Raw genomic sequence first — 12,706 nt, forward strand, 5'->3', positions numbered from 1 at the left:
GTTCGAAAGGGCACTAGCCTTTCATTGATATTTTCTCAAGTGGTCATTCTTCATGTTTATGCCTAGACATCAAGGGCCCAATTTCCTACTCACTTTAAGAGAAATATTAATATTGGTGAGTGGCAGGGTGATTGGCTAAATCAGGTCAAATTCTGCATGCATCAGGAACCCATTTGCTACTCATCCACCTCTAGGTTTAGTAGAGGGAGGGTAACCAACCTGACCTGTCAGCTGGATTAGTGAGATAAGTATTTAATGAGGCTGGCAGCATCCTGCTTTATCAGTGAGTGGATGGATATTTCAGGCGTCAGGCTGATGTGAAGGTATTTGGGGTGAAAGCATGTATCTTAAAGAGATTCACTTGTGGACCAGCAGTAACAGGACTGCTTCCCCTGCACATCCCATACCAACCTCTCCTTTTAACAGTGTGCCTTAGATTTTTTTTCCTTTTCATGACGGCTTAGATTTTTTTCTCTGTCGTCCGACAGAAATCAAATGAAAATAATGAAGGAATGAATCTCTTCATCCAAGCGCTGAAATCTGTTTCAAAATCTGGTAAGTACTAAAACCAGCAAAAACATTTCAGCTATTTCTCTCTCTATTTCTATTTTCCAATCCCTCCAATTGCCTCTTGTTTTTTGCTTTGATTTTAGCAACCCCAAATTATTTATGGCTCTGATTTTTCATTCACTTGTTGACTCTCATTCTTGATATTTTCCTCTCCAATCTGTCTGGCTGCATCTGGCTGGAATTCTGTGAAAATGGCACCAATTTTGCTGCTGTACCAAAGGTGGGGACTACTTTTAGTTACCTAAAGTACCTTCAGTGGTAGTTAGATCCTGTACTGCATTTTGCTGAAAGCAGCTATTTAAAGTGACTGCTAATTGGACTGCCATCCTATTGTGGGTTGGTCCTTGTTTCCAAATAACCTGCCTTGGAGCTTCCAGTGCAGCTTTGATCATTTATTGCATGACCTTACCAAAGGAGATCCTCTTTGGACAGTCTAGAGGGAGCTCTACCTTTCCTTTTGTTTCTTACAGTTAATATACTGTCCTATGTGCATGGACTCACAAACGTAACAAAGAGCTGATGAACTGATTTCCCCAGCCTATTCAGCCTCTCCCTTTAACTCAAATCTTCCAACCCTGGCAACATCCTTGTAAATCATTTCTGAACCATTTCAGGTTTCATAACATCCTTCTGATAGTAAGGAGACCAGAATTGTGCGCAATATTCCAAATGTGGCCCAACTACTGTCCTGTACAGCCTCAGCATGACCTCCCAACTCCTATACTCAATGCTCTGACCAATAAAGGAAAGCATATCAAACGTCGTCTTCACTATCCTGTTTACCTGTGACTCTAATTTCAAGGAACTATGAACCTTAACTCCAAGGTCTCTTTGTTCAGTAACACTCCCTTGGACCTTACCATTAAGTATATAAGTCCTGCTAAGATTTGATTTCCCAAAATACAACACCTCACGTTTATCTAAATTAAATTCCATCTGCCACTCATCAGCCTATTCACCCATCTGATCAAGATACCATTGTAATCTGAGGTAACCCTCTTGGCTATCCACTACACCATCAATTTTGGTGTCATCTGCAAACTTAGTAACTATACCTCCTAAGTTCACATCCAAATCATTTATATAAATGATGAAAAGTAGTAGCCCCAGCACCGATCCTTGTGGCACTCCACTGGTCACAGGCCTCCAGTCTGAAAAACAATCCTCCACAACCACCCTCTGTCTTCTATATATGAGCCAGTTCTGTATCCTAAAAGCTAGTTATCCCTGTATTCCATTAGATCTAACCTTGTTAACCAGTCTCCTATGGGAAACCTTGTCAAATGCCTTACTGAAGTCCATATAGATCACGTCCACCACTCTGCCCTCAACAATCCTCAAATTAATCAAGTTTGTGAGACATGATTTCCCATGCACAAAGCCATGTTGACTATCCCTAATCAATCCTTGCCTTTCCAAATACATGTAAATCCTGTCCCTCAGGATTCCCTCTAACAACTTGCCCACCTCCAAAGACAGGCTGACTGGTCTATAGTTCCCTGGCTTGTCCTTACCACCTTTCTTAAATAGTGGCACCACGTTGGCCAACCTCCAGTCTTCCAGCACCTCACCTGTGGCTATCGATGATACAAATATCTCAGCAAAGGCCCAGCAATCGCTTCCCACTGAGTTCTAGGGTAGACCTGATCAGGTCCTGATGATTTATCCACCTTTATCCACCTTTCGAGACATCCAGCACCTCCTCCTTTGTAATATGGACATTTTTCAAGATGTCACATCTATTTCTCTTCATTCTGGTTAGTTGAGTAATGAGGAAAATCAGGTTTCAGTTGGAAACCAGCTGAGAGAAAATTTAGACAGGGAATCTTTGGGTGTTCAGCAGTCACTTTTATTAAAGGAACAATTGGGAAGTTGCACTCACTTCTTTGGATGTTAGAAAGCAGGATGAGAAATTGACAGTGTTCTGGACAAAAAAGCAGGGCCACTGCTGGCTAGGTTGGATGGCTGAAATTTAAACTGAGGAGCCTTCCCGAAAGCAGATGACGTAGGTTTCTGTCTGGCTGTACTGCTGGTTAATGAGCTCATTCTTGGCTGGATTAAATTCTGCCTAATGTTTGATATTGAACAGTTAGTCATTGGTCTGGAACTGTTTCTCTACTTGCACGCACTTTCTGACCTGCTGAGCATTTGTAGTATTTCCTGTTTTTATTCCCAACCTGCATCATCAAATTGGAAATTATTTGTTAAAACTTCATCCATGCTGCTCACTTTCTACCATTGCTTTTCGTCTTTGCCATGACTCTTCTATGCTCTCATTCTTCAAGATAATTTAATCTCTCAAACCTGTCATCCAAAAATAGTTGCCAACCTGGCTATCTGTGAACATCTTTGCCTTTGCGACAATCTGGCTGTTGATTTTAAAAAGGATACAACAGCCAGCATTTTCGGGAGACAAAGGGGAGAACAATGTGGGAGAAATGTTTGTTCATTGAGGAGAATAAGATGAACTTCTTTCTTCTCCCTTCTGCTTTTCAGTGGATCAACAAAAGAGTTATGCAAGAGAAAAGTCCAAGTGTTGAGATTTGCAGCAGTTTCTCTCTGCTGAACTCACTGGTATCATTTTGTCTTGAAATAGTATTATCAAGAGAGCTGAGTTGCTGAGAAGGCATATTATTTTCAAAGAGACATTCTCTCTGTCTTTTACCTGAAATCCTAGAACCCTGCTCTAGTAACAAGGCTGCAGTGAATATGATGACTCCTGTTTCTGTCACTTGCTACAGAGTTACAGGTGTTTACCTTGGCAGATCTTGTGAGCAGCTAGGAGGAATGTTGACTGGGAATCCTTTGACAGAGTTTTAATGGATGATGTTATGTCCTATTTTTCTTTTAATGCATGTTTATTACCTAGAGGCCAGTCTGAGCATTAGCCTCCAGTCAGATGAGGGACACTCAGGTGGCAGGGGATGGGGAGCAGCGGGGCCGTTTCTGGGATGGGCGGGGGAGTCCCTAATGCTGGGGGGTGTTTTATCTTTGATTCTGGTGGTAGTCCGATTAAGGGGCTGATTTCCTTTTCAGAGTGGTGAGGGTTTTGGATTCTCAGAAGTTGTCACTGGCCCTACAGAGTGCTATTAAAAGTTCTCAACCAATCCATGAAGCAATTTCCACAGCTTTAGCTGTCAGGATTCTGAGCATTCAGGAAAGCTAGGTTTTTTAATGGGATGTGGATGTTGAGTGCAACATCTTTTACCTATTTTGTAATTGACCTTGAACTGAGTGTCCTAGGCCTTTTAAGAGGGAACCACATTGCTGTGACTAGAGTCACGTGTATTCCAGATAGGAAATTGGTTATTATCCTTTCCTAAAGGACATTGCTGAACAGTTAAGCTTTTACAATGGTTGATGCATGGTAACTATTTCTATTACTAGGACTTGCTTTAAACTCCATATTTCATTGGATTTAAATTGGACAAGTTTCTATGATGGAATCAAAACCCTTCTCCTCAGTTTGTCAGTCATAGAGTCATAGAGATGTATAGCACAGAAACAGACCCTTCGGTCCAACATGTCCGTGCTGACCAGATATCCCAACCCAATCTAATCCCACCTGCTATCACCTGGCCCATATCCCTCCAAACTCTTCCTATTCATATCTGAGCATCTGGATTGCTAACTCAGTAGTGTTTAATACTATGCCACTAACTCAGTTGGGTGGACAGCTAGTTTGTGAGACCAACAGCGTGGGTTTAATTTCTGCATCAGCTGATGTTACCATGAAGGACTCTGTCTCAACCTTTCCCCTCACCCACGGTGTGCTGACCCTCAGGTTAAATCACCACCAGCTGTCTCTCTAAAATGAGAAAGCAGCCCTATGGTCCTCTGGGACTATAGCAACTTTACAACCGCAGCAAGGTCACTGCAGTTCTTCAGGCCTGTAATTAGTTATTTAGATGGGGTGAGAGAGAAGCTCTGGTCTACGATTATACAGCAATTCTTGGAATCTGACCCCAAAGCGGTAGTAAAGTTCCAGGCACTCCAGCTCTGTCAAGCTGGTTTTTGTTTGCAACTCTTAACCATTGGTTCAACCTCCTCAGATCTGTTAGCTGTTTTCACAGTTTGTTCTTTCTGAATGTTTTGTTTTGCAAACAATCACATATGCTGACCTCCTTGTTCTACAAACACACTGGCACTTTGAATTCAGCTTGACTGCAGTGCATGATGGAAGTATTGGTCAGGTGTCTTGTTGTAAATTATCAATGGAGTCTCTTGATCAAACAAAACCTGAGCACTTTTTGAGGCTAAAATGAGCCTCCGAGTTCACACTATATATATCAGATAAAAATCATGACATTGAAATAATGTCTTATGGAAATGACCCGCTGCATGTTCAGAGCAAATTTCTTTGTTACCTCCTATAAGTGAAATCATTAAAGCATTCAGCTAAACAGCTTTATTAAAATACTGAACAAACAAATTATAACATAAACCACTTTGGACAAACATTAGAGTTTGAATACATTGTCCAGGCTGTAATCTACAAAATGTATTTGAATATCAGTTCGCTTCAGTTAATACTGAAACTGTTTATTTTAGGTGACAGCGGTCAGTTAAAATCATTTGCACTGAATAAACTTATTCCAGACCGTGAGAAGCTTAAGAAATACTACCGCTACCAAGGCTCATTGACTACACCTGGCTGTGATGAGGCAGTAATCTGGACAGTATTTGCAGAACTCATTCCTATCAGCAAAAACCAGGTAAAGATTATGTGTGAAGGACATGGGTAAAGTGCATTGGAGACTAAGCTATTGGTAGAACTTATTTTGGAAAAACATCTACTTTCTTTTCCTGCACTTTCTATCTGCATAACGTAATAAAAAAGGGAGCAGGTTTATGTTGTACAACAGTGACTGGTTTGAGACTGCACAAATTCATTGCATATAGTTTCTAAGCAGGAAAGAAAGACTTCAGAGAATTGAACACAAAATCTGGACAGGAATTTCGAAATAGTACTGAGGAATGCTGCACCATCTGAGGTGCTAATTTTAAGATCCTACATTGCATTGAGGGCCACATCAAACAGATAGCAGCTTGTGTTTCTAACAGGGCAAGTGGGCTCACTCCATGTTCCAGGTCAATATTTAACTCTCAGCTAAACATCAAGAGATATCTTCTCTGTTCATTATCACGTTGCTGTATGCAAATTTGACCTGTCTCGCATTGTGAAGGTAAACACATAAAATAATTTTGTTTGGCATTGTGAGGTTGTAAAAGAAGCTTCTTCAATAGAGTTGCTCACTTTTCTAACTCGTCAGCCTTGGATGGAATCAATCTTGGAGTCCCATGGATAAGACAACGATTGCTGGTGTTGTGTGCAAATCTGTTCAGCTCCATCTCTAACTGGAACAATGAGTTTGGCACCAGGTGCCAAAAATATGGTACTTTGTTTTCCAGATGCAAAGGGAGAACCTTGAAGATATTTATTGGAAACCCAATGGCACCTGACTCAATTGGTTATAATGCTTCAGTCTTGGCATTGTCTGGGGGATCACTGAGAAATAGCAAAGGACATTTCAATGCCATCAAACCTCCAGTGCAGGTTTAAGTTCAATGTATAATGCATCACCAAATAGCTCTTATTTATGGTGCAGAACTCTAATGCGTGCAACGGGAGGTCTTCCTCTTGCCCACATCTGGCCTGTGAACTTACATGAACTTGTGTAAACAGTTGATGAAAGTTGAAGCTTTGTCCATTACCAGCCTTTCACCTGAGCAGATTGCATAGTCAACCTCTGAGTATGACTCTTTGCAGCTAAAGTTCCTCAATTAAGAATCTTGTCAGTTAAGAACAGCTTGCATTTATATATCACATTTTAATGTGTAAACATCCTTAGGTGCAGCACAGGGACGTTATGCGAGAATGTTTGATACCGTGCCACAAAGAGATGTTGGAATACGTGATCAAAAGCTTGGTGAATGCAGTAGGTTTAAAATTGCAACTTAAAGGAGGTGGAGATGTGCAGAGTTTTGGGGACAAAATTTCAGAGCTTAAGACCTGGCCAGCTGAAAGTACACCTTCCAGTAGAACAATTAGAAAATTTTAACTTGCACAAGTGGTCAACATTTAAGGAAAGCATTGTAAAATTGGTGGAGTTTACAGGGGTGTGGGGCAATTTGACAACATGATAATTTTTATACTGACTCATTGCCAAATCAGGAATCAAAGCAAGTTAATGAATGCAGGCACAGATAGTATATGAACAAGGCATGGTGTGAGTTTGGATATTGTCAGCAGAGTGTTGGTAAAACCTCGGATTTACTGACTGTGGAACATGGGAAACTGGCCAGGAATGCATTGGGGTAGGTTGTGTCTGGAGATAGCAATGGCATGAGATAACAATGAACAATGGTGAACTTTGCAGCACCTGAAATTGATGGCATTCTTCATGTTGTTGTGTTTGGAACCTGTAGTGCTTGCATTCTCTCACCATTATATCATCAAGTTATTGTTTTGAATTCATGATGCAAAAGACCAGTGGAAAAACCCCAGAATACATCTTATGACACTTTGTTAAATAGCTTTGAGGTTATTTCTTCCTAATCAACCTGCTCATTAATTATAATTCACACCTATGGAGCAGATGGGGACTTGAACCACATTCCACAAGTGCCCCCCACCCTTAAGTTTGAATGCTTTGAATTCGTTCAGAACAGCTAGAGCCAGTTTTGCAGAGGTTTAGGGGCCTGTTATACCAAATTTGAACAATTTGATTAAAAATTTCAAAGTGCTCACTTTTGGGCTGTTGTGACTCAGTGGTGGTGTCCCTACCTCTGCGCCAAGAGGCCTGAGTTCAAGTCCCACCTGTTATAGTGTGTCATAACATCTCTGAACAGATTGATAAGAAAATATGGACTTGTTCAAGATGATGCAATGGTTGTATCCCTATCTCTAAATCAGAAGACCAATGTTCACGTTTCACATCTTTCCAAAGATGTGTCATAACAAATATCGATTTGACCAAGCTAATGTTTCAGCAACACTGCAGGCATATTGATGTGAGCACATATACTATAAAAGTATACTGTTCTGCCATAATTAAATATACATCAATGAAAGAAAAATTGTTCAAAAATTATAAATCACTTCCTAGCAATTTTAAATGCCTACTTCAACAAGCAAATAGATTTAAGAGTTTTACAAAATGATCAGATGATTAGATAGGGTAGACAGTGAAAGTCATTTTCCTAGGCTGATGATGTCAGCTTGTACGAGGGAGCATAGCTACAAATTGAGGGATGTTAGATTTAAGACAGATGTCAGAGGCAGGTTCTTTACTCCGAGAGTGGTAAGGAAGTAGAATGCCTTGCCTGCCAATTAAATCAGCCACATGAGGGAGATTTAAACAATCCTTGGATAACCACATAGATGACAATGGGATGATGTAGGGGGATGGGCTTAGATCAGTTCACAGGTTGGTGCACCGTCAAGGGCTGATGGTCCCATTCTGCACTGTACTGTTCTATGTTCTAGTCATGTTACAACTGTCTTAGAGCCAGAAGTGATGAACATTTGAAATTTAATACGATTTCTTTGCAATACTGTTGTGTGTTTCATCTGCAGGCAGGAAGGAAAACAGACTACCTGTCCTGCCTCAGTGTGTTTTTTATTAGGTTGTCACAGTGGCATTAGAGGTGCTCTCAATTCACAGCCTCTCTCTGCTTTTAGTCAAAATCAGGGAAATAGTCATGTGAACAGGTAATTGGCAGAAAAATGCAAATCACTCAACCAAATATGATTTGTTTCAGTTGAATAATCATTCATCTGAGATTTCAGCTTCAACAGCAATGTGAAGTGGACAACATCAAATTGGTGACCCTTCTCCACACTGACTGATTGTTCAGTAGAATTGCAATGTATAATGCTCAGCCAATTCAACATTGTTCATTTTTCACCATCACTGAAAGTGCTGTTAACCAATCTCTCCACGTTTATAAGTTGATAAATTGTGCTTTAGGCACTTTTTTTTTTGAATGAGGTCAGGGATTTTTTTTATATAGTACATTCCTTATCCTTCTTTCATTGCCTTTACAATGTCAGTTTGAAATTAAACTGTACAACTATACATTGCTTACTGCATTATTTTTGTTTATTGTGACTATTCCACAGAAATGATACATTGGATAGGAAATATTGTCATCTGGAAATTTAACGCGTTTTATATTTGTTGTTTCAGCTCAACAGTTTTTCTGCCAGTCTCTTCTACAATGATTCAGAACCTATGAAATTAAACTTCAGACCCGTTCAAAAACTAAACGATCGTCCAGTCTATGTTTCAGATTCAGCTATGAGGCTTTTCAATGCAGTATGGCTGTCAGTAATACTTGCAATCTGGACATCTATATTCTTCAACTGAGCAACCTAAGTGAAGCAGACTTTCTTCTTCTGTCCAGCAGGTATAAAAGGAACCTCTAGTGGTATAAATATCTCAGTCTGTACTAATTAATAATAATTAACATTCTTCTTCTCATTTTGAGAAGTCCTGGAATGAAAAAGAAACAAAACAAACACTGTCTTGTTATCACTTCAGTCTACCAGCACACTTAGCAGATGGGTGGTATTTCTGTAGTAGTTTATAATTTTTAGTGTATTTGTGCACTGGTACAGTAAAGATTGTTTCAAGGTAAAATCTCAATAGAACATGGTTTGAACAAATTATGAATTGTCCTTCACAACCGAAGTCTAGTTTTCACACATGCTGTACAATACTGGACTGTGGTTTTTAATAATAATAGATTAGAATATTACAAATGAAAGAAAATTGAAGCCCTTGAACTTGCAAACACAACCTGCCAAAAATAGAGTGACCACAATTGGTTGCTGAAACAAGAAGCACCCAGAAAGCTCTCTCTTTTATCTTAAGTAGCTTTCTCCCCAGGTCCATCTAACTGGCATCATTTCATCACAATAAACTTAAAAATAGTGGGAGGGATGATTTCAAGCACCAGTCGTTTTAAATTAGGCTCCCACCCATGCGTGGCAGAATGAGAACATTAGTGATTTTAACCACTGCCCTGTGGAAACAATTTTGATAAGGCTTTGCAGAGAGTACAAAGGAGATTTGCTAGAATTCTACAAAGGGTGAAGTACTAGTTTATGTAAGGAGACTGAAGAAGCTGGAATTCACCTCAGCATAGCGAATGTTAAGGGGCGATTTAATAAAGCTGTTCAAGCTATGTGGGGTTTTAATAAAGTAGAATGATTCAAATAATAGGCAAGTTAATCAAAAGGGAGTTGAAGATGATTTATTTTAACATAGCAAGTTGTTGCAGTCTGGTGAGGATTAGAATTGTAATTAACATCTGCGGGATGAGTTGGGTGCCTTGCCAATGAATTGGAAGACCTGGTTTAAAGTGAGGATGTGAGATCCAGGTGGAACATTGTCAGGTAAATCACTGGGTGAATTTTACTGCCACTGTACCTAAATTCCAGTGTTATGCATAAAATTACAGTCTAACAAATATATCCGGATGGAATGAGCTATGCTCAGATCCATCTCATCGTTATCTGCCAATTCAAATACTGATAACAATTTCTTAATATGTCAAAATGAAATTTAAATCAAAAGCTTCTCGAGTTGCTTTCCCAAGGTTTCCCTTTAAAATAGATCCACTTCACATTTGTTTAGGCTTATGGTGTTAACAAAGATGTATTGAAGGATCAGGTAAATTATTTGATTTTGTACATTTTCATTTTGCAGTTAAATCCTATCAGAATGAAGCTGGTTGCAGTTATTTTACTGGATAGTACATATGAAATTGATGTTTTCAAAGTTTGTGAGAAGATTTGTAGCTTGGGTGCTCGTTGTTGTGGTTCTGTTCGCCGAGCTGGGAGTTTTTCTTGCAAACGTTTCATCCCCTTTTCTAGGTGACATCTTCGGTGCTTGGGAGCCTCCTGTGAAGCGCTTCTGTGCTGATTCCTCCGGCATTTATACTGATTTGAATCTGCCGCTTCCGGTTGTCAGTAGCTGTCCGCTGCAGTGGCCGGTATATAGGGTCTAGGTCGATGTGTCTGTCGATCGAATTCGTGGATGAGTGCCATGCTTCTAGGAATTCCCTGGCTGTTCTCCATTTGGCCTGCCCTATAATAGTGGTGTTGTCCCAACATGAATTTGATTGGGACAACACCACTATTATAGGACAGGCCAAACAGAGAACAGCCAGGGAATTCCTAGAAGCATGGCACTCATCCACGAATTCGATCGACAGACACATCGACCTAGACCCTATGTACCGGCCACTGCAGCGGACAGCTACTGACAACCGGAAGCGGCAGATTCAAATCAGTATAAATGCCGGAGGAATCAGCACAGAAGCGCTTCACAGGAGGCTCCCAAGCACTGAAGATGTCACCTAGAAAGGGGACGAAACGTTTGCAAGAAAAACTCCCAGCTCGGCGAACAGAACCACAACGAAATTGATGTTTAATAACACAATAACAGCTAATACCTAACTTAAGCACAATTATTTTAGTTGGCATATTTCTGAATAGATTCCTTTTTCTAATTACTCTGAAACATAAATCTGAAACATTGCCTCATTGTCAGCTGGTAAATTTTATGGTGGTCCAAACTGACTCAAACGTGTGAGCAAATTGCCCTGTGAAAAGCTGAACTTTCTCCACCTAAGTATGCTGAAGTACTTGAAATCACACTGCAGTATTACCAACAAGGGAGCTGAAGTATACAGGTAAACACAGTTAAAGTTGGGAAAGAATTTCATATAAATGCATTAATTACTAATACACAGCACTTTCAGTTGCTCGTGAAAAAAAATTTGTTATCTTGCAATACAATCCAGTATCCAAAATTCTAAGGGATAAGTTGTACAATTTTATGAAGAAGTAAACAGGTTTCAGGGATTATATACAGAAGTAGAATGTAATGTTTTGCTGTCGACCTCCAATTAAACAAAGCAAATATATACATTAATTAGAGAGTAAAGGATGGTGGTCCGCTCCACATACGGACTTCAGCAGTCAGTGATCAGTGCCATAAGAAAAACAGAAAATGCTGGAGAAACTCATCTGTGGAGAGAGAAACAGAGTCCATTTTGAGTCCAATGACCCTTGGATTTGAAATATTTGTGTGTCTCTCCAAAGATGCAGCCAGATCTGCTGAGTTTTTCTAACGCTTTCTGTTTTTGTTTCAGATTTCTAACATCTGCAGTTCTTTATTTTTCTTTCAATAATCAGTGCCATGTTTCATACAAACACTTTACAACTTAACAGTTACATAGAATGGTACAGCACAGGAAAAGGTCCTCCAGCTTATCATGTCTGTGCTGACAATGATGCCATCAAGACTATTTGAAGATCACCGGTCTGCTTCTGAATTGCAAACTGGAGTGATAGAATTCCTTTCTTCCATGCAAAATGACATGCATAACAACCCTTCCTCCAGCCTCTTACATCCAGCAAATTGATCCATGAGTTATTTTCATGTCAGCGTCTACCTTTATCTCACCACAGTGTTAGCCTGACTTGCTATAATGAGGGAGAGATGGTGAGTTGCCACCTCTATCCATGGGTGCTGACCTTGTACTCAGAGATCAGATCTCTGCTCTCTTGCTTGAAAAACACATGTTTAACTCCATTCTTTAAGACATTCATGGTATTGACCATTTGCATTGGTATGTGCGATGGATTTTATAAAAAACAGGAATATGCAAGTTAGAGCAAAAAAGGTGTGAATAGATAGAGGCTGACTAGACTTTCTTTGTCCTTAAATTTGTTTTCCAGTGCAATTAATTAATTGGATGATTTAAAGATATTGGTCATGTGTCTTTAAAGAGGAAACGTGCATCTCCCTTCATAAATTGAAACAACTATTCAATGTTGACCATCAATTTTGGAGGATTATTAAATGTATTGCAATTTCCCATTGTTAACCGCCTGCATTTATTCAGTGTACTTCTATTGTTTAATTATGTTTGTTTATTTCAGTCTAGATCAGTGTTTTTTTTAATTAAACTAATTATATTGTCCTTTGGCAGAACTTATTAACATTCTAATGGTTTGAGCCAGGCAATGTTAGTGCTGCACTGACCTTTGTATTCATGTTTCCTTGGGCTGAGTTTTAAATTTCAGATAGGTCATCAGGGAGAGGCACTGAGCAAGGCT

General features: G+C 39.7%; 1 protein-coding gene across 1 annotated transcript in view; it reads left to right on the top strand.

Annotated features, from left to right (window-relative positions):
- The window catches only part of ca4a (carbonic anhydrase IV a), a 33,827-nt gene extending 23,294 nt beyond the window's left edge, over positions 1 to 10,533 (top strand). Inside the window, exons 6-8 of the mRNA XM_060848293.1 lie at positions 489 to 555; positions 5,122 to 5,285; positions 8,763 to 10,533. Coding sequence (XP_060704276.1) covers positions 489 to 555; positions 5,122 to 5,285; positions 8,763 to 8,942 — 411 coding nt within the window. The 3' untranslated portion in view covers positions 8,943 to 10,533. The remainder of the gene's footprint in view (positions 1 to 488; positions 556 to 5,121; positions 5,286 to 8,762) is intronic.
- Positions 10,534 to 12,706: the final 2,173 nt, after the last annotated feature.

The sequence above is a fragment of the Hemiscyllium ocellatum genome, chromosome 31, assembly GCF_020745735.1.
Source record: "Hemiscyllium ocellatum isolate sHemOce1 chromosome 31, sHemOce1.pat.X.cur, whole genome shotgun sequence".
NCBI lineage: Eukaryota > Metazoa > Chordata > Chondrichthyes > Orectolobiformes > Hemiscylliidae > Hemiscyllium > Hemiscyllium ocellatum.